Source organism: Camponotus vicinus, unplaced genomic scaffold, assembly GCF_025532165.1.
Source record: "Camponotus vicinus isolate PSW18456_S1 unplaced genomic scaffold, iyCamVici1.0 SCAF_14, whole genome shotgun sequence".
Classification (NCBI taxonomy): domain Eukaryota; kingdom Metazoa; phylum Arthropoda; class Insecta; order Hymenoptera; family Formicidae; genus Camponotus; species Camponotus vicinus.
The window spans coordinates 12242713-12264765 of record NW_028141950.1 but is presented as its reverse complement, the minus strand read 5'-3'; the positions used below and the strand labels follow the sequence as shown (position 1 = coordinate 12264765).

At 37.6% G+C, this 22053-nt stretch overlaps 1 protein-coding gene and 1 long non-coding RNA gene across 8 annotated transcripts; one reads left to right on the top strand and one right to left on the bottom strand.

Moving 5' to 3' along the window:
* Positions 1–12177: 12177 nt before the first annotated feature.
* Positions 12178–20137, top strand: LOC145964819 (uncharacterized). 7 transcript variants are annotated; one of them, XM_083087978.1, is made up of 12 exons: positions 12178–12446; positions 13102–13354; positions 14142–14378; positions 14452–14705; positions 14787–15443; positions 15537–15586; positions 15842–15992; positions 16544–16777; positions 16960–17180; positions 18409–18568; positions 18937–19049; positions 19308–20137. In XM_083087978.1, the coding sequence occupies exons 5-12, from the start codon at positions 15404–15406 to the stop codon at positions 19320–19322; spliced, it is 984 nt and encodes a 327-aa protein (XP_082944104.1). In that variant the 5' UTR covers positions 12178–12446; positions 13102–13354; positions 14142–14378; positions 14452–14705; positions 14787–15403; the 3' UTR covers positions 19323–20137. The 7 variants fall into 7 exon arrangements, with proteins under 7 accessions (XP_082944104.1, XP_082944108.1, XP_082944107.1 ...); XM_083087982.1 differs by having other exon boundaries at positions 12179–12446; positions 14142–14356; positions 15556–15586; XM_083087980.1 differs by having other exon boundaries at positions 12182–12446; positions 14142–14356; positions 15556–15706.
* Positions 19910–20779, bottom strand: LOC145964820 (uncharacterized). Its single transcript, XR_014436566.1, has 2 exons — positions 20613–20779; positions 19910–20497 (listed from the first exon to the last, which is right to left on the bottom strand). It is a non-coding gene; the product is annotated as an uncharacterized LOC145964820 (long non-coding RNA).
* Positions 20780–22053: the final 1274 nt, after the last annotated feature.

Sequence of the window (22053 nt, the reverse complement as noted above, 5' to 3'; positions counted from 1 at the left end):
GACGCAACTGACCGTCAGACGCGGGCGCTCACGCGGAGCGCCTTCGGCGATCAGCTGGTCGCTATACTATGCACGGACATACATTTTTTTTTATTTTTTTTTTTACGCAGGGGAAATCTTCAAGGATACCCCCCCTCCCCGAGGGGAGAGAGAGAGGGTTATGCCGGACTCCTACCGGCTAAAACCCCTGCGGGTGTCCTCCACCGCGGTGTCACGGGGGAGCCACAGGCATTCTTCCGCGACCCCCCCCACCGCCTCACCTCCAAAGTAGCCGGGAGGGAGGACACCCGTCCGCCTCCCGGCTCCGCCTAGTGGGGGTATTGCACCGGTGGGAGGTCTCCCCGCTCTGCACCTGTGCCCCCCTCGCCGCGGCCCTAAGCTGGCCTCTTCTAACGCTGTGGTGGGGGAGCGGGGGGGGCCGCCGGGGAGGCCATGCGGTCTCTGCAGCCCCGGAACCTCCCTACTCACCCCATCATTCCGCCAGCAATGCTGTAAAGGGGGAAGGTAGGCCTACATCAGGTCCCCCCTTCAATCTCCGTCCCGCGTGGGGGTTGGAAGCCCAGGAAGCCTCCTCCTTCCTCGCCGGATCCTTCTAGCCGCTGCTCCTCCTCCCAGGGCTGTTGTTGGGGGGGGGGCATTTTCCGCCGGTCCCTTTCGGCCTCCTCCTTGGCGCACATGATCTCTTCGCAGTAGAAGGTCATGGCTCTCCACTCCTCCTCCCCCCTCAGCATTGCCTCTATGACGCTGCCGAGGGAGAGGTCTGCCTCCACCACTGCGACCAGGGCACGGCGCTGCACCTCCCAGGCCGAACAAGCCTCAAGGGTGTGCTGCGCCGTGTCCCGGTCCCCCTCACAATGGTGGCACCTAGGGGTCGGTTCCCTCCCGATGCGGCACAGGTAGTGACCGAAGCACCCGGGCCCCTATGTCCAAGGACACAGCCAACGCCACCCCCCCGTGCTGGACGATCTGTTCCGAGCGGGCCCGGAGATCATCGATCGCGTCGATGGTCGACCGGCCCGCCCGGAACCCAAATTGGCGCTCGCTGAGCCCCACAACAGAATGCAGGTGCTCAACGAGTCGCCCCACCAGAACGCGCTCCATCAGCTTACCGACCTCATCCAAAAGACAGAGAGGTCGGTAAGCCGATGGATCGCCGGGGTCCTTCCCTCCCTTCGGAAGGAGGACTAACCTTGCCATCTTCCAGAGGGAGGGGAAGACCCCTTCCCTGAGGCACCTCGTAAAGAGGTACCTCAGGGACACGCCAGCCTCACCCATGACCAGGGCCCAGATCTTACCAGGGATGCCGTCCGGGCCGGGAGCCTTATTCGGCTTCATTCTCCGGGCGGCATCCCTCATCTCCTCCGCTGTCACCCCCCAGCCCTCCCTTCACTCAGGCAAGCGGCCCGAGAGGGGGAAGGGCACTGCGCCCCAGGCTCCCCCGGGGAAGAGGGTCTCAACCACCTCAGGCAACCCCGAGGAAGCCAGGGGCCAGGGACTCCGTGGTCGGGGGCGCCCGCGGTCTCAATTTCTTGAGAACCATCATACAGGGCGATCCTGAAAAACGTTATGTCTGTAAAATTACGTATTCCTGACACCATTCTAAGACAATTTTTCCTTTACCAAAATTTGATTTGAAGCGTAGTTTTTGAATTATTAAAGGAAGTAGTTAACGTATGACGGGTCGAATACAAGAGGCAGGCAAGGGTGGCGCGATTCACCGTCAGACGCGGGTGCTTACGCAGGGCGCCTGCTGCGATCAGCTGATCGCTATACACATACAGACACACATGCGAACACATACATTCTCTCTCTGTCTGTCTGTCTCTTTCTCTCTCTCATTCGCTCACTCACCTGTATTTTTTTTTTTTTTTACGAGAGAGGGGAAAATGCATTTTATGCATACCCACCGGTCGATCCAGTGAGTTATGTGGGACTCGAGTACCAAGTCGAATTACCAACTCGGTACTCCCTACCCACTAAAAACCCCTCTCTTTTCACGAATTTCCTTTGACACACTGTCCCTCTGACTTCCCGAGATCTGTTTTCACATAACGTCAAAAAATAGTTATCATTACCTTGTTCGATGACTTTTGATGTATTGCTGTAATTGCTTGAAGGAGAAATGAATTTTCCGATAGATCGTACGTTCTCAAATTTAACGTAGATATCACGTTGCAAAAGACAAGAAATCCACACTAAATTATTAACTGAAAATTTTTCTTCTTTCATGAACTGTATTCTTTTATAAACTTTAACGTAATCACATTTATTTACTCACTCGATGAGACGAGAAATTTACTAATGACTCTATCACTAATCACTACCGATTTTCGATCATTGATAATAAATAGTTAAAAATAAATAGGTGAAATAGATAAATAAATAAATAAATAGATAAAATAGTTAAATAAATATTTAATATTAATATTTTACATGATAATAGTAAAAGTAATAAATATTTTAAAAACACTTATTTAATCTAATTAATTTTTAAATAGATATCATACGATGTATGGATATCACACACATTCATGATAATAATAATATTAATATGTTAAATGTTTATTATGTTTACCGCATTCTTCAATCGAACACATGATCGCGTTCGATAGCGCCAGTAGTACCTTAACCTACCGCAACCTACCATGACAAAAAACTGCTTGCAGTCGCCGAATAATTATCGTCGCATTGTCGCGTCGTCGCGTCGTGTAGTAACGTGTCCGCGCGTGTTTCTTTCATCGAGTGATTTTTAATCGCCAACAGTTATTATTCGACAGTGATTAATAGTGATTAGTGATAGAGTCATTAGTAAATTTCTCGTCTCATCGAGTGAGTAAATAAATGTGATTACGTTAAAGTTTATAAAAGAATACAGTTCATGAAAGAAGAAAAACTTTCAGTTAATAATTTAGTGTGGATTTCTTGTCTTTTGCAACGTGATATCTACGTTAAATTTGAGAACGTACGATCTATCGGAAAATTCATTTCTCCTTCAAGCAATTACAGCAATACATCAAAAGTCATCGAACAAGGTAATGATAACTATTTTTTGACGTTATGTGAAAACAGATCTCGGGAAGTCAGAGGGACAGTGTGTCAAAGGAAATTCGTGAAAAGAGAGAAGTTTTTAGTGGGTAGGGAGTACCGAGTTGGTAATTCGACTTGGTACTCGAGTCCCACATAACTCACTGGATCGAAATGCATTTTCCCCTCTCTCGTAAAAAAGAAAAAAAAATTACAGGTGAGTGAGCGAATGAGAGAGAGAAAGAGACAGACAGACAGACAGACAGAGAGAGAATGTATGTGTTCGCATGTGTGTCTGTATGTGTATAGCGACCAGCTGATCGCAGCAGGCGCCCCGCGTAAGCACCCGCGTCTGACGGTGAATCGCGCCACCCTTGCCTGCCTCTTGTATTCGACCCGTCATACGTTAACTACTTCCTTTAATAATTCAAAAACTACGCTTCAAATCAAATTTTGGTAAAGGAAAAATTGTCTTAGAATGGTGTCAGGAATACGTCATTTTACAGACATAACGTTTTTCAGGATCGCCCTGTATACGGGCGCCCCCGCGGGTCCTCATTAAGGGAGGTGAGCAGCTCCTCCCAGGCCCTAGTCTTGGACCTATCGATGGCGACGCCGAGTGAGTGCCGGGCATCTCGATACTCCCCCCGCGCCTGCCCAATGCAGGCCTCACTACCATTCCTCCTCCGCAAACATCTCTGAAGCCGGCGTCTGGCCCGGACCGAGGCATCGCGGAGATTCGCGATTTCCTCGGTCCACCAGTACGCCGACTTCCTCTCACACCCCCTCCTAACCCTTGGCATCGAAGCGTCGCACGCCTCCCAGAGGGCTCTGCGAAGCCTCGATGCCAGCTCCTCCACTCCTTTCCCTTCCCAGGCCTGAGGGTCATCCCCCCAGACTCATAGTGAGGCATATCCGGGTTCAGCTTGGTGAGGGATTACCTGCGCTCCCCCTGAGTGTCCGCCCCCGTGGGTGGATGACGGGCGACCAAGCCGAGCTCGATGTACCTGTGATCCGACAGGGTCTCGAGCTCGACGGCCACCCGCCATCCCCCCACCATACGCAAGGCCGCAGGGGAGGCCCATGTCAAATCGACAATGAACTCCCCCTGGGGCCTCACGCATGTGGCAACAGACCCGACATTGAGCAGGGTCAACCCGAGTGACCCCGCCCAGTCCCGCAGCGCCTCACCGCGCCGATCCTCAGACGGGCAGCCCCAACTCCAAGATTTGGAGTTGAAGTCGCCCATCACGAGGACCGGCCCGGGGAGGCTGTTCCTAACCACCTCCTCTATCTCGCCAAGCTCGGCCTCAAACTGGGCCAGACTCAGCGAGGGGGGGAGGTATATGCCCACAACACAGGCGGTTCCCCACCACACCATCACAAAATGCCGACCCCTGGCACCCATCCTGCAGGGGGGCGACCCTACGTCGCCCCCCCGCACGACAGCCACCAGGGGTACAGAACCCCCCGCACACCCGCCCGGAAACCAGGACGGGTGGTCGGGGGGGGCCGCATATGGCTCCGACACCACGGCCAACCCACAACCACGCTCCGCCATCGTGTGCAGGAACAAGTCCTGCGCACGGCGGGCGTGGTTGAGGTTGGCCTGGAGAATGGATAGGGACGCTGGTTTACCTCTAGTCATCGTTTCCCGTCTCCATCTCCACTTCCTCCATCGACTCCTCCTTTTCCTTTCCCTTCCTTCCTCCTTGTCCATCCCTCGAGGGTCTCCGTTCTTTGGGCGGTTCCATTTGGGGCTGCTGCGGTGTTTTCTGCGGCTGCTGCTGTTGCTGCCGTCGCAGTTGTTGCCGCCGCTGCTGTTGCTGCTGCCGCAGGGGCGTCACGGCACTCGCCGCCTCCCGCCCAACCCCTCCTAAAGAGGGTGTGGCAGGATTCAGCGGAGCCCGCCCTAGCGGTGCAACACAGCTCGCGCCCCCGCTGCGGTGATCCGCCCCTCTCCCGGCCTCCGCACGCAGGAGGCAGTGAGGGGGGGGCCCGACACGTGACGGCCGTGTGGCCCAGCGTCCCACACCTGTAGCAGGTGCAGGACCTGTCCTCCGTACTGCCACACCTAGCGGCCACGTGCCCCTCCCTCCAGCACCTAAAGCAATGGGAGGGGCGCGCCGCCGCCAACCCCACCCTGGCCACCGTCCACCCTATCTTTACGCGGGCGGCCTTTGCCAAATCATCCGCCGTTCTAATAGGGCAGCGGACCCAAGCCACCCCCATCCCAAATGCGGGCCTGCTGATGGTGGCCTTTACCTCCTCAGGCCGGGCCACTCCCCTATCCACGATGGCGGCCATCACATCTTCCACCGTAACCGCCTCGTCCAGCCCGTGAATCCGCACCGCCGCCAGAGGCCTCTCCACTCGGACCGAGAAGTCCTCGGCGAAGACCCTCCGCATTTCCGCGGCGAGGGCCTCCGCCTTGGACTCCCTGTCCTCCTTCGCAGGACCCGGGATCTCGAGGACATACGAGCCCGTCAGCCCACGACGGGCACGCATGTCCTCGATCCCCAGACTACTAAGTTTTTCGGTGCCGATGCCCAGCCTCGCCTTTCGCAGGACTTCGGCATACGACCCATCGGGGGCCGTGATCGTGACCGCGGCCGTGGAGGGGGCCCTACTCCCCCTAATGGGGGGAGGAGAGCCGCCCCCACCCCCGCCACGTCCCGATCTCTTCCCTTCTGCCGGGCCCGCCGACGGCCGCAGGGGGCGGGGGGGCCCTGCTCGGTCCCCCCCCACCACCGTCGCGCACGTGGGTTCCGCAAACATCCTCTCTTCAACCTCCTTCCTAGGCTCTTCCTGGGGTTGGTCCAGTCCCTCCTTCGGCCGACCGAAATACTCCAAGAAGGGGACTGTAGATCCCTTCTTCTTCTTCTTCTTTTTCTTCTTCTTCCTCTTCCTCTTCGGTCCCCCCGTGTCTCCGTGCACCTCCGTGGCGGGGACTTCAGGGGCCGGAAGGTGACCGAATTCTGCCAGAGGGTCGGGTACAGGGGTCTGTGGCGCAGGCAGGGATCCCCACGATCCCCGTCTGCTGAGCCTCCCCAGCACCCGCTCCACGATCTTGCTGACCGTGGCCTCTATTTGTTGAAGGAGGGAGATACTCATCTCGAGTCCTCCCACCGCTCCATGCACGGACATACATGCGAATACATACATTCTCTTTCTCTCTTCTCTCTCTCTCTCTCATTCGCTCAATTACCCGTTTTTTTTTTTTTTTTTTACGAGGGGAAAATGCATTTTATGCATACTCACCGGTCGGTCCGGTGAGTTATGTGGGACTCGAGTACCAAGTCTAATTACCAACTCGGTACTCCCTACCCACTAAAAACTCCTCTCTTTTTACGAATTTCCTCTGGGACACTATCTGACTAACCAAGATCTGTTTTGACACAACGCCAAAGAATAATTATTGTTACCTTGTTCGATGACTTCTGCTAATTATTGCTGTAGTTTCCTGAGAAATAAATATTCCGATACATCGCACTTTCACTCAAATTTAACGTAGATATTACACGTTACAAAAGACAGAGACATCCACACTAAATAATTAATCGAAAGTTTTTCTTTTTATAAACTGTACTCTTTCGTAAACTTCAACGTAACCACATTTATTCACTCACTCGATAAAACGAGAATTTACTAAACTATCACTATCTCTATCACTAATCACTATCAATCATTGCCGAATAATCACCGTTAGCAATTAAAAATTCCTCGATGAAAGAAATACACGCGGACACACGTGTTATTACACGACGCGACGACGCAACAACGCGACGATATTTATTCGGCGGTAGCAAACAGCTGTAGTTATGTTAGGTTACGGTAGGTTAAGGTACTAACAGCGCTGCCGAACGTAATCATGTGTTTGACCGAAGAACGCGGCCAACATACAATATTAAACATTCAACGCGCGTATAATATTATTATTATCACACGATATACATACATCATATGATATTCAAAATTAATTAGAATAAATGAATGTTTTTAAAATATTGAATATTTTACTATTAATATTAAATATTAATTAAATATTATTATTGATATTAAATAAATAAATATTTAATATTAATAATAATAGTAAAATATTTAATATTAATAGTAAAATATTCACTCATTACTATTAATATTTAATATTAATAGTAAAATATTCAATATTTTAAAAACATTCATTTATTCTAATTAATTTTGAATATCATATGATGTATGTATATCGTGTGATAATAATAATATTATACGCGCGTTAAATGTTTAATATTGTATGTTGGCCGCGTTCTTCGGTCAAACACATGATTACGTTCGGCAGCGCTGTTAGTACCTTAACCTACCGTAACCTAACATAACTACAGCTGTTTGCTACCGCCGAATAAATATCGTCGCGTTGTTGCGTCGTCGCGTCGTGTAATAACACGTGTGTCCGCGTGTATTTCTTTCATCGAGGAATTTTTAATTGCTAACGGTGATTATTCGGCAGTGATTGATAGTGATTAGTAATAGAGATAGTGATAGTTTAGTAAATTCTCGTTTTATCGAGTGAGTGAATAAATGTGGTTACGTTGAAGTTTACAAAAGAGTACAGTTTATAAAAAGAAAAACTTTCGATTAATTATTTAGTGTGGATGTCTCTGTCTTTTGTAACGTGTGATATCTACGTTAAATTTGAGTGAAAGTGCGATGTATCGGAATATTTATTTCTCAAGAAACTACAGCAATAATTAGCAGAAGTCATCGAACAAGGTAACAATAATTATTCTTTGGCGTTGTGTCAAAACAGATCTTGGGAAGTCAGATAGTGTCCCAGAGGAAATTCGTAAAAAGAGAGGGGTTTTTAGTGGGTAGGGAGTACCGAGTTGGTAATTAGACTTGGTACTCGAGTCCCACATAACTCACCGGACCGACCGGTGAGTATGCATAAAATGCATTTTCCCCTCGTAAAAAAAAAAAAAAAAAACGGGTAAGTGAGCGAATTAGAGAGAGGGAGGGGGAGGGAGAGAGAGAGGGGGAGAGGGAGAGGGAGAGGGGGAGGGGAGGGGGGAGGAGAGAGAGAGAGAGAGAGAGAGAGAGAGAGAGAGAGAGAGAGAGAGAGAGAGAGAGAGAGAGAGAGAGAGAGAGAGAGAGAGAGAGAGAGAGAGAGAGAGAGAGAGAGAGAGAGAGAGAGAGAGAGAGAGAGAGAGAGAGAGAGGTCATACAAAACTCATTAAAAATTTATTTAATATACATAATATACATAAGCGTCTTGCTATACAGCTGTGACGTCCCGACCAATAATTTTCCTCTTTTACCATATAAGTGGATTCCTTCTTTACCTTATTAAAATTTGTGCAATTCCATCTAATTACAAAAGAGCAAGATTGAAGGAAATATTATCTTTTGTTACCATTAACATCATAATTACATTTATCCTTAGTTATATTTTAATTAATTTTAATTATATTTTAATTATTTTTTATTATATTTTAATTAATTATTTTAAATTATTATTTTAACTAAATTTATTAGAGTTATAGTATTAATTTTATAAGGATACTTATATAAAAAGAATTATAAGTTCATCAACGAATAATGCATTGTACAAGGGAGCGATATTGAAACGCCTTTAAGATTCGAGCGCTTTTATCTATTATGGAATAAATCATAACTATAAATAACGACCGTCGTCATTCCCTCGTTATGACATCATTTGTAAATTTTCGGTTAATTGAATATTCCACTTAAGTAATATCGAAATTAAGTAATAAGAGCAAAATTCAAAATTGTACATAGCCAAATTTGGAAAGAGGAACTAAGCCTGCAATAGAATTGTAATATTATTAAGAGGATTCGTTCATATATTTCACACGGCGACTTGCTCTCGCTAATCAGCTAAACATAACATCCGCATGCCAAGCTTTGGCCGATATTCCAACGGACAAAGAAGATGACGAAATTTACATTATCTAATCCCCCACCAAATCGTACTAAGGAGGACCAGCGTCTACCGGCATTGTCACGGAGGACCAGAAGTTTTTTCTCCGGCTTACAGTCAAGACGTACTCTGATTTTCGCTGATTGTTCACTGCATTATTCACTGACTTGATTGTAACTACTTACACTTTTATTCTATACAATATAAATGTATAGTTAATCGGAAAGTTCTACGAGAGATTTTACTGAGAACCACTCTTTACCGCCGAATTTTGAAATCCATTATCCATTGGAAAATTCACACTACGGGATCTTTGAATTTCGAGTGATACTTCTGACAGATCTAGAAGGAAGGAAGAATATTATATATTCTCCTAGTAAGTAAGGGATAATTAGAAACTAGGTGAGTTAAGATTATTTTAATCCGTTTTCTATCATATAATTATTATAATTAATGCCATTAATTTAATTTCCATTGAATTATTTAACATAATTTTGTCATTATTACTTTACTTGATATAATTATATTGTACGATTCATAATTATTACTATAATTTATAATTATTACTTCGATTTATAATTATTAATTATCCTATTATTTGAGTTCATTATCATTATTTGATTATTATCGTTTATTAATAAATGAAATGATTGAGTTAATAATATTTATATTAATATTGATTATTTTAATTTTATTCATTCTTTCGGCATTACTTTATGATCAATTGCGTTTTCTTATTTAATCTAATCATTTAATTATACTATATTATTTTATTTTATCTTTTTATTCTGTTTATTCTCATTTGGAATATAATTTTAAATTTGATAATAGATCATAATCTCCCTCATCCCCAGTAAACCCGGTGAATGCAGGGTGACTGAAAAAAGCGGGAGGCATTAGAATAAAATAATTAAGTTACCCATCTCGGTATTGTAGTTTTCTATCATTTTGTAAACCGGGACGTAACACAGCACTGGTGCTACCGACATTTCGTGCACATAGCACGGAACAGAACCAGAAATTGTGCACATTATATGTTACCCTCTGAGAACTTTCGTGGACATTGACTTTGTAGTTCATGTTCACGTTTTTTAGGTCCACAGAGGGCGTATCGCTTTCAGGGATCACCTAAAAGCGGGCCACCTCTCAGTCTTCTCTCTGGTAAAAGAAGTTAGAAAGAGAATATAGATTTTATTGACACCGTGTAGATAGAACTATAGTATGAAAACACAGTTCGAAAGTATTTTCCACACAAAGTATGCTTATAGTCCGAAATATGTAAACATAACAATAATACAGACTTAGGCTGTAGAAATATTCCTTGTATTTAGTACTTGCAAAACTCTTAATACGTGAACATGAGACTTCACGAGTTTCACCGTTTAACTAATAATTACAAGGAATTAGTTTCTTATTCTTTAATAATAATATTGCTGAATAAAATATAAATATAAACATAAATTTGAATATTTTTCTTTCTCCGACCACGCATATACTTAAATTTATATAGAATTTAATACAATTTAATATAATTAAAAAATATCACAAATGTATGTGTACACACACACACACACACACGCGCGCGCGCGCGCGCGCGGGGGTGCAAGGGGGGGCCTTTGGCCCCTCCTCCCGCAACCACCCCGCCGGTAGGGGACGCATTGCGAAGAGTTCAATCACAATGGATATATGCTGTAAGTTGTAAAGCGAGGTCCACCTTGCCCCTTGCACCCCCGCGCGCGCGCGCGCGTGTGTGTGTGTACACATACATTTGTGATATTTTTAAATTGTATTAAATTCTATATAAATTTAAATTGTATTAAATGTATTTAAAATTATTATTTTTTCATATAACAGCTAAAATAGTAGGTTTATGAAAAAAATGCATATAACTTTTTTTGTAGTTTTTCAGCGGCTTTATTTTCTGCTTAAAATGTTTTTTCTTAAATCAATATTTTCGGAGATAAAAAGCATTAAAATTGTAAAATTCTTTTGTTAATAACTTTTTAATAAACAACGAGCGACGGCTAAAACCTTTTGGATGTTACTCAGGGCAGTGACCTTGACAACATATGTCAAGGTCAAGGTAATCGAGGCGGGCTCCCTTCATCGACATATTTACCGATTTTCAGATGAAATAATTATTTCCCAAACGTTAAAAACATTACAGACATGTTTTTCAAATAATTTCACGTTAATTAAAAAAAAAATTTTTTTTTAAATATTTATGTCTGCTAACTATACGCTCAATTCATTTTAATTAATTATAAATAAACTATTATTTCCTAAACTATGAGAATCTATTCCTAAATGTGCCCAAACGATTCCCAAGCGATTGGTTTAATAGATGATAGGGAATATCAAATTTGTCTGCTAACTATGGGTTTGTTCTTTTTAGCTGCACTGCTACACTAGTGCAATAAGTTAAAAAAAGACAAACATACTTTCTTTCACTCTAACTAATTGCACTAGTGCAGCAGTGCAGCTAAAAAGAACAGGCCCTATATGATCGTGTGTTTCGTACTACTCAGGGGATCGATTGTGTATCACACAACTTGGTGAAAATTACAAAAGTGAGCAAATGTACTAGAATATTTATAATTTCATTAGTCAATATCTAGTAAATTTGCTCACTTTTGTAATTTTCACTTAATAATGTGATACACAATTGACTCCCTGGTAACTAAATTGCATAGTGTTGTCAACTTTTAAACCTTTCCTTGGTGGTGTTCCGATTCTCCACTTGGAGTGCGTTCGAAAATATCCTCTGAGTCCCGATCTACAATAGATAATTTAAGCCCTAAGCCTTAAGAAATTGACCAATCACAGCCGAGTATTCTCTTCATATTTAACTGTGATTGGTCAATCTCTTAAGGCTTAAAACTTAAATTACCTATTGTAGACCCGGCCTGAGTGCCTTGACTCTCCCAAAGATCGTTCGAAAATACTTCGAGAGCTTTCGATGGATTGCTTGTTGTTGCGTTCGAAATCACCCCACACAACATGCATGTCTTGAAGACGTCTTAAACATGTCTTTCTTATGACGCCTTTAAGACTTGTCCAATTGACGTCTTTCTGATGTTTTTAAGACATTCAATTTAAGACGTATTTTTTTAAACGTCTTAAAGATGCCTTTCTTATGACGCCTTTAAGACTTGACCAATTGACGTCTTTCTGATGTTTTTAAGACATTCAATTTAAGACGTATTTTTTTAAACGTCTTAAACATGCCTTTCTTATGACGCCTTTAAGACCTGACCAATAGACGTCTTTCTAACGTCTGTAAGACATTCAATTTAAGACGTATTTTTTTAAACGTCTTAAACATGCCTTTCTTATGACGTCTTTAAGACCTGACCAATAGACGTCTTTCTGATGTTTTTAAGAACATTTACTTTAAGACGCCATTTTTAAGATGGCCGCGGTGCCAGGCCAGCCAGGCATTAGACGGGGTCGAGTTGGAAAATAAATTATTCCATTTACCAAAGTTGAGCAGTGCTTTGCACAGGTAAGAATTAATGATATTTAAAGCCGGGTCTGCAATGGCCATAGCATAAGGTTGTAAGATGTAAGCGAAATAACCAAATCCATTTCCTATGGATTTCGTGCGTTCTACGGTGGTCTCGCATACGCAGTCACGGAAGAATTCTGCGTTCTTAATTCTTATTGCGCGTCCGCCGTAGAACATACATAGAGCCCATTCTACAATGGCAGTAACAAGACTGTAGGAGTAGAGATTAAATCGTTTTTAGTGAAGTAAAGAAGAAGAAGTAATGAAATAGACAATTCTCATTTTGTACTACTATTACCTTAGAGTACTAATGAGAATTTCTATTTCGTTACTTCTTGTCTTTACTTCATTAGAAACAGTTTATTCTTTACTCCTACAGCCTTGTTATTGCCATTGTAGAATGGGCTTAGGGCGTGTTCCAAAATTCACTGCCAGCGCTGAAAATCTTTAGTTCACGTTACGTATATTATATATTTTCAGCACTGGCAGTGAATTTTGGAACATGGCCATAGTAGGAAATGGATTTGGTTCATTTCGCTTACAACTTTATGCTACGTTATATATATATATGTATATGTATGTATGTGTAAAAAAATTAAACTCTATATTGTAAAAAAATATATTAATTATCTTTTGTATATTTTTTTTGCAGCATTATGACAACATATGAAGATTTTATTCAACAAAATTTTATTCAACAAGATTGTGACGGTGTGCGTTCCATAAATGGAATGCTTGGCCATCATCGCGTATTGATACTACTAGACTAGTTGTACTATTGAAAACTTTGTATCAACCAATTAAGGAACAAGTAGATCTTCCGCCAATTCAATATGATCCAGTTTTATGTACAAGATCTACATGCAGAGCTATTTTAAATCCATTATATCAAATAGACTATTGTGGTAAGTAATAAGGTATTATAAATGAATAGAACAAAAATCATTTTTTATTTATCACAAGAAACATTTTGAAAAATATTAAAGTAGTTTATTTCTATTAGAAATTAAAGTATATTTTAATGTGTTTCTTTATTACGATATATTTACATTCATATTCTTTATTATTCTTTATACTTCATTTAAATTCGTATTTTATTTAATGCATAATTCTCTTGTAATTTTCTGTCTATATCATATAAGATAATTTAAAAAATCAAATTATTTATTAGGAGCATATAGTATTCATAAAAATATTGTAAAGATATTTTTATATTTCAATAAATTCTAAATTTGTGTTATCATTATATATTATTTTTTTTAAGTTACATTATAATACACATATTGTGAGTTATATTAATAATTATGAGAAAAAAACTTTGCAAAAAGAATTTATGAGGAAATTCTTCGAAATAAGAAACAAAAAGGAAATATATTTAAATGATCAAAATGTATGCATTTATTTGAATAATAGTGTTATATATGTGTTATATATGTTGAATAGTTATATTATGAAACAAATATTTTTGATTTTACTTTTTTTAAGATTTGATTCTTTTCGAACATTTTTTTTATTATCATTTATTGACATTACATGATTTATTATAGTTTTTATTATATATAAATTTATGATATATATATATATATATATATATATATATATATATATATATATATATATATGTTACTTATATATTACTTTAAATATTATTGTATCTCAGTCCAATTGTATGTATTTATATGTATTATTTAGCGTGCCCAATGTTTGCCATCAATATTTTTACTTTTTGCGGATACATATGTCTGGATGATGAAGAATTAGAGGCACTTAAAGATTCATTACAAATGTCATTGTCTCTGCTTTCACTCAATGCTCTTATTGGTCTTATCACATTTGGCAAAATGATTCAAGTTCATGAATTAGAAGCACAAAGGATCTTCAACCAAAACAAGTTCAAGATATGTTAGGTACGAATAGAATAAGTCCCAAGTTATATTTACTATATTAGTCATTGTTCTTCATTATTACTTTATTGCATTTTATTCACATTACATTTTGATAGGTATAGGTAGACTAATTCCTGGACAAAATCCAAATCAACCAAGAGGACCTGGTGCGTAACTATTGCCAGCTGCTAATCGCTTTTTGTAACCAGTACATAAGTGTGATATGAGACAGTTCGACAGATCTTTTAGGAGAACTGCAACGTGATCCATGGTCTGTTGGGCCAGAGAAACGTTCATTGCGATCTACAATTGTGGCATTAGCAGTCGCCACGGATCTCTTAGAAGCTAGTTATGCAAATACTGATGCTAGGTATTTATATGTTGTAATATGATGTATATATGTTATGTTTTTCATTGTAATCCTACATATAATGCTATCAATGTATTTAAGGATTATGCTATTTGTTGGCGGACCATGTTCTCAAGGACCTGGCCAAGTTGTAACTGATGATTTATGACAACCAATCAGATCACATCATAATATTCAAAAAGATAATGCTAAGCATAAAAAGGCAATTAAGCATTATGATACACTTGCATCACGTGCTGCAACTAATGGCCATAATAGATATTTATAATAGATATTTATTTTTGTGCTCTTGACACCAAACTGGTTTATTAGAAAGGCGACAATATTGCAACTCTACTGGTGGTCATATGATGATGGGGGATTCATTTAATTCTTCATTATTCAAACAAACTTTTCAACGAATATTTGCTACAGATGCCAAGGGTGATTTGAAAATAGCATTCAATGCAATCTTAGAAGTAAAAACATCTCAGAAAATTAAAGTTCCTGGAGCAATTGGATCTTTTGTATGTCAGTGGGAGAAAGGATCAAGTGTTGGAGTACTACAAGAAGTAGGCTTACTTGTCAGTGGAAATTTTGTTCATTGACACCATCTACAACAACAGCATTATTCTTTGAAGTTGCAAATTAACATACAGCCCCAATTCCGCAAAGTGGAAGAGGCTGTATTCAATTCATTATCCAATATTAACATAGTAATGGACAAAGGCGAATTAGAGTTACTACTATTGCAAGAAAGTAAATATATTTTTTATTATACATTATATGTATATCATAAATATTTATAATATCATAAATAATAATATATCATAAATATTTATGATGTTATAGGGATATCTTTAATTATTAGTTGGGCAGATGAATCATCATCTTTGCATCATGTAAGCATAGAATTTGAGGAAGCAACAGCTGTTTTTATGTCACGTTTAACTGTATTTCGAGCAGAAAGTGATGATGGTCCAAATGTTTGAAGATGGGTTGATCATATTCTGATTAGACTTGTTAGTAGTTTCTATCATTAAAATTGTGCCCAATTACACTTAATATAAAGCTTAAACTTAATATATTTATACATATAGATTTACACATAAATATATATTTTATCTATTTTGAGGTGTAAAATCTTATTATTGCAGTATCAAAAATTCGGAGAATATGCAAAAGATGATCCAACTAGCTTTAGATTGGCAGAAAATTTTTCCTTGTGTCCACAATTTATGTATCATTTACGCAGATCACAATTCTTCAAGTATTCAATAATTCCCCAAATAAAACTAGTTTTTATAGGTAAGTTGTTATTTGTATAAAACACATGATATATTTAAAACTTATTGATACTTTTAGGTCTCATATTTCATATATCAATATATATTTTTTGACATTCTTTTTAACTGAAAGAAGAAAGGAGCATCTCAGATAAAGTTTTCATTTATCTTATGATAGCAGTCATTTGTCATAAGTTGCTAGTGTATTCGCAATATATACTGTGTCCATTTTGTGTGCAACATTCAATTTAATTTCAAATAACTGCATTATTGCATATTTGCAATATTTGCAATAATGCAGTTATTTGAAATTAAATTGAATGTTGCACACAAAATGGACACAGTATATATTGCGAATACACTAGCAACTTATGACAAATGACTGCTATCATAAGATAAATGAAAACTTTATCTGAGATGCTCCTTTCTTCCCATCTTTCATCGAGTGCGATTGTGATTGTGGTTGTGCATTAAGTGAAAATTATATAAAATAGTTTACAATGAATGAAATTTAATAACACTGTGATGAACAGTATAACTAACAAAATGAACTCACAGACTTTATATTTACAGATGTTGACATTACTGATGAGGAATGGTTGAACGAAAGTTTAGTAGGTGATTACGTGTCTTGCGGTAATGCTAATGTGCGTGATGATGGTAATAGGCTTAATAATGACAATGTGCCTGATAATAATAATGATGATGATGATATTGGTGACAATATGATTAGCCCCGATAATGTGCTTGACGGTGATGACATGACAACTTTCAATGCCAACGGCAATCAGTTGGAAAAATGCTATGGTATGTATTAAACTTTATTCTTTATTCTTCCTTCTTAATTATATCGTTATATTGTACTTATAATAGCAATATGTTATATGTACTTAATTTCGTATGTATGTACTTGTGTAAAATAACTAAACAGATAATTTTAATGATACTTATAAAGAGAAATAAATATTTTTCTTTTTTATCTTATACAGATGCGTGTCGTATCGAACAAAAAATTATTAAAAATCTCATACAAAGGAATACGAGACAGTTGGAGATAATAATAAATTTAATAAATAACGCAGGACCAGCTAATACAATATATAATAATGACGAAGTCCAATTATTGCCGGAATTTCCGCTATCAACAGTTGACGAATTTTTCAAATTTGACACGGATCTCCAAAAGGACAGAGAGATTCGGAAACAATTAGTGAGTACTTTTCTGTTTTTGCGTCCATTTCTTTTTTCTTCTTCTCTCTATTTTTAAATGTGAAATAAATGTATATTTCTATAATTCAATCAACAACAAAAATTCTTTTGTAGAGATAAAAGTAGAAGACAAAATCTAGATATTGAATATACTGGGTGTCACACTAATTAATTCCTCTCATTATTTTGTACATAAAAGTATTAAGATAAGATAATTGGTGTAAAAAAAACACATAGTTGTTTCGAAAAAAAAATATGTAATTTGCAATTAACAATTACAATTTTTTCTTAAAAATAACTATGTTTTCTTTACACCAATTGATTCCTCTCATTATTTTGTACATAAAAGTATTAAGGTGAGGTAATCGAAAAATGAATATTTTACGATTACCTCACCTTAATACTTTTATGTACAAAATAAGATATTTTACGGTTTATATAAAATTAAGAAACGATTTCAAGCCTCATAACTCTACAAGTACTTAATGAAAACTAACTTAATTATAGTGTTTTGGAAAGCTCTCGAGATAAGCTACAAGAATAATAACGCAATGAAAAATAAATGGTTCCATTTAAGAAATTGAAGGACAACCTTCACATGATCTTGACAACGCTATTCAAGGTCGTACTAATATTACTGTGCATTATTTGAAACCCTATAACTTTTATACAAAACATTTTTGTCTGCCGTTCTCGGTTTTCGAGATATTCGGCTGATACGGGTGGTCTGACACACCCCGTATATATATATATATATATATATATATATATATATATATATATATATGTGTGTGTATATATGTATATATGTATATATGTATATATGTATATATGTATATATGTATATATATATATATATATATATTTATTTATTTATTTATTTATTTATTTATTTATTCATATAATAAAAACAATTGTGAAAAATAAAATAATGAAAATAATAGGCTCAACATAATAATAAATTACTAAGGGGTAAAAAGGCAAATAAAAATCAAAAGACACGCGGTTATTAGTGCGCAAATTTAGATATATAGTATAAAATATTTACTTAAATTTACTTAAAGCGTAATATATAACATTCTTTTAAATTTTATTACAATTTTTGCTGCCTTTTGTCGCTTAGTAATTTTGAAAGAAGCTCTTAAAATATATTAAATTCATGTTTCCTTTTTCTTCAAGCGGCTTAAATTGAAAATATTATTAAACATTTTTGTAACATTCTGTTATAGAAAAGGAAAATTGCAAAAATTGGAGGAAACACTTTCGTTCACAAGACAAGGAATATTATAAAATACACATTATCGGATGAATTGTGCCGCAAATTATCATGGACAGGCCAAAAAGGATCAACGGCAATTAAGAACACAAGTTTTGTCACAGTTATTATGGGTAATTATTATTTCTTTAAGATATATTTTTATTTCTCCTTTTTATGTAATATTGTTTAAAAATAGTTGCACCTTTAATGTATTCGAACATCAGTATTCGAGATAGTATCTAACATATGCTTAGATGTAACGTGCACTTTTAACTTTAAATTTTTCTTCAGAATTATTAATAAGATCTTACTTCAAATTTCGTTCAAATATTCTTCTACACTTTATACTCTTTCCAATTTTTTACGGATCAAAATTTTTATATTCTTTCCAAAAGTTGCAAACGTTTATAGCTATACTTTACTTCATGACTACCCTATTCTAACTATTGGAATTAAAGCACAAAATATTTTAATAATTATGTAACAAATCGTTTTTCAGCATACGTTTCGGACGACGAAAAAAGTAATATGCACGATATTAAAAAGACCATCCAAGAATGGTTACGACATGCGGGAGATCGCCTCAACTATTTAAGAAACAAGAAGAAAAAGGTTGGTAAATTATTGAAAATTCCATACGATATTATTTAAAAAACAATAGGGCTGTATAATGTTGCTGCATAACATTTTTAGTGTTGAAAATGAGAAAACATTGAAATTAATATATGTTTTTTAATATATGTAAATGTATATCTTAAATCATATTTCACTTATATATTTAATTTTGTGTGTGTGTGTGTGTGTGTAAAAAATTAAATTCTATATTGTAAAAAAAAATATATTAATTATCTTTTGTATATTTTTTTACAGCACTATGACATATGAAGATTTTATTCAACAAAATGAAGATTGTGACGATGTGCGCAATGGAATGCTTGGTCATCATCGCGTATTGATTCTACTAGACTAGTTGTACCATTGAAAACTTTGTATCAACCAATTAAGGAACGAGTAGATCTTCCGCCAATTCAATATGATCCAGTTTTATGTACAAGATTTACATGCAGAGCTATTTTAAATCCATTATATCAAGTAGACTATCGTGCAAAATTATGGATCTGCAATTTTTGCTCTCAGAGAAATCCTGTAAGAAAAAATTCTATCCATTTTCTTTTAAACTAAATCATTTTAGCTAGACTAGAGTTTAACTTAATTAGATTTAAGCTAGCAATTGTTCAATTTTGGAAGTAAATTCAGCAGAATAGTAAGCTATAGGTCCTTGATAAAAATGACTAAAATAATATGATTTAGATTGTACAGATCATAAGATTTCAATCTTGTATTATAGTATGTATGTATATACACAGCATATATATGCTATACACATAAATGAATAGAGTAAAAATCATTTTTTATTTATCACAAACATTTTGAAAAATATTAAAGTAGTTTATTTCTATTAGAAATTAAAGTATATTTTTATGTATTTCTTTATTATGATATATTTACATTCATATTCTATTCTTTATTACTTCATTTAAATTCGTATTTTATTTAATACATAATTCTCTTGTAATATTCTCCTCTCTATATCATATAAGATGTAATTTAAAAAGTAATCGTAAATTATTTATTAGGAGCATATAGTGTTCATAAAAATATGTATAAATATTCAAAATATAATAAAGAAATGAACTTAAGATGAGTTTTGTTATTTATTATAGAATAAATCAATAAATCAATGCAGCTATTTTACCGACCGAATTACGCACGTCTAAAAGTCGTCTTAATTGAAATGTCTGAGACGTCTTTATAACATCCTGAGTGAGACATTTAATTATATCTTGATTGGGATGTCTTGAGTGAGACGTCTTAAAACAATGCCCGATAGATATCTTAAATCGGGACATAAGACGTCTTAAAGACGTCATAAAGATGTAATTCTGATAACTTCTTAAGACGTCTTTAGAAATTTCATGACGTCTTTAAGACATCTTTAAGACGACATAATGTTGTGTGGGACACTCGATCCACTTCGAGAGTAATTTTTCTCCCTATCTCTTGAAGGTAGGGAAAAAAGGGAATTGTGAGTTCGCGGGAAAAAACAAATAACGAGTTTGCGAGAAAGAAAGATATGTCGTCTATGTCGAAATAAAAATTGATTTATCAAGGTACCTGGTTATTAGAGACCAAATAAAATTGTGACTACACATAGGGTGCTTTCCAGCAAGGAACACAGGCGACACTGTGTGGCACAGTGTCAGACACAGTGTTTGTTTTCCAGCAAGGTGACACAGTGCGACACACTCAAACACTGTGCATGAGTGTTTGTTGGAACGCAAAACTCGACCATTGCGGATTACATTAATATTTTCACTAGAATTTTTCACTAGGATAATTTTAAAGTGTGAAAGCAATAAAATACCCATACAGCACCGCAAGATAGCAATAACATTGCAGCAACATTTTTCTGCAAGATTGCAACATTGTAGACCCAGATAGCCAAATGCAATGAGGTTGCTGTCATGTTGCCAATAATTGTTGAAACAACTAATTTTAACAAACTAGAGACAAGGTGAGACAGCATTATGTCTGTTACGTTGAACTCACTTGAATTCATGTGCTAATAACAACAAATTGATTGCAACGTGTCAGCATATTGCTGACATGTTGTAGACAACGTAATATACCAATATTGCAGACCATTTGCTTCGTTAATTGATTGCATGCAGATATATAGCTGCATTCGTAACGCATTCTATTTCGATGTCAGCAAGTATACTGCAAATATATAATAATACATGCGATGCGTTTGTTTGCTGAATATGTCATATCAAGCTTGGCTATCTGGGGAAAATGCTGCTGCAACGTTGTTATGATATTGCAGCAACATTAAAATGTCCGCCTACAGAAATATTGCAATATAATATTGCAGTAATATAGCAAATATAATATATATGCAATAATACTTTATATATATATTTATCGGCATAATATCCCCAGATAACCAAGCTTATGACATATTCAGCAAACAAATGCATTGCATGTATTATTATATATTTGCAGTATACTTGTTGACATTGAAATAGAATGCGTTATGAATACAGATATATGTTTGCTTCTACATGCAAACAATTAACGAAGCAAATGGTCTGCAATATTGGTATATTACGTTGTCTACAACATGTCAGCAATATGCTGACACGTTGCAATCAATTTGTTGTTATTAGCACATGAATTCGTGTGAGTTCAACGTAACAGACATAATGCTGTCTCACCTTGTCTCTAGTTTGTTAAAATTAGTTGCTCTAACAATTATTGGCAACATAACAGCAACCTCATTGCATTTGGCTATCTGGGTCCTTAATATATGAAAAAGGTAATAAGAAAAATTAGGCTTATAAGAGTTAGGTGCAAGGATCTAGGTATGTATAGATTTTCTGTATTATAATAATAATGAAATTATAAAATGTAACTTTTTGGTGCACATTCGACTCTCTTTATTAGTGACAGAGAGTTCATTGAAGAGAGTCGAATGTGCATCAAAAAGTTTGCATTTTATAATTTCGTTATTATTATAATACAGAAAATCTATATACATACTAGATCCTACACC